The sequence below is a fragment of the Nestor notabilis genome, unplaced genomic scaffold, assembly GCF_000696875.1.
Source record: "Nestor notabilis isolate BGI_N333 unplaced genomic scaffold, ASM69687v1 scaffold29198, whole genome shotgun sequence".
NCBI lineage: Eukaryota > Metazoa > Chordata > Aves > Psittaciformes > Psittacidae > Nestor > Nestor notabilis.
The window spans coordinates 222-680 of NW_009939150.1; the positions used below are offsets into that span (position 1 = coordinate 222).

Here is a 459-nt window from a genome sequence, read left to right on the forward strand (position 1 = left end):
ATCGACCATAGCTTGAAGCGGCTCTTTGTGGATCGCATGGAAGGTCGGTGTGGGTGAGCGTTGCACCCCCAGCCTCACCAAGGTGCCCTGTGAGGTCTTGTGCTCTCTGTGCGGTCCAGTTTTCCTCATTCCTTTCTCTGTCCTTCCCAGCTATGATTCCTACAGGAACAGAGTTGTTGCTACTGTGTTGTTACTCTGTGCTTTGGTTCTGTTTGTGGGATAATAGCCAGGATGGGCTTCAACACAGGCAGGAATCCGGGCATGCTTGGTGCTGCCCACAGCCCCAGCCAGGGCTCCCCCCAGCTCCTCGCCCCACCTCCAGCCAGCTCTTTCCTTTCCCCAGCCTTTATCTCTGCTTTGCAAGGTCAGAGCCAAACCCAAAGATAGCGTGGCCCCAGGCTCATCTGGTTTTGGATTAATCTCGGGGAAGGCACCCACCCATCTGTACATCGGGTTGTT

The 459-nt window shown here is 55.3% G+C and overlaps 1 protein-coding gene across 1 annotated transcript in view; it reads left to right on the forward strand.

Annotated features, from left to right (window-relative positions):
* The window catches only part of LOC104409746 (brain mitochondrial carrier protein 1), a gene marked incomplete at its 5' end in the record, with an annotated part of 6,047 nt that overhangs the window by 101 nt on the left and 5,487 nt on the right, over positions 1 to 459 (forward strand). Inside the window, one exon of the mRNA XM_010019708.1 lies at positions 19 to 43. Within this exon, the coding sequence (XP_010018010.1) occupies positions 19 to 43 (25 nt within the window). The remainder of the gene's footprint in view (positions 1 to 18; positions 44 to 459) is intronic.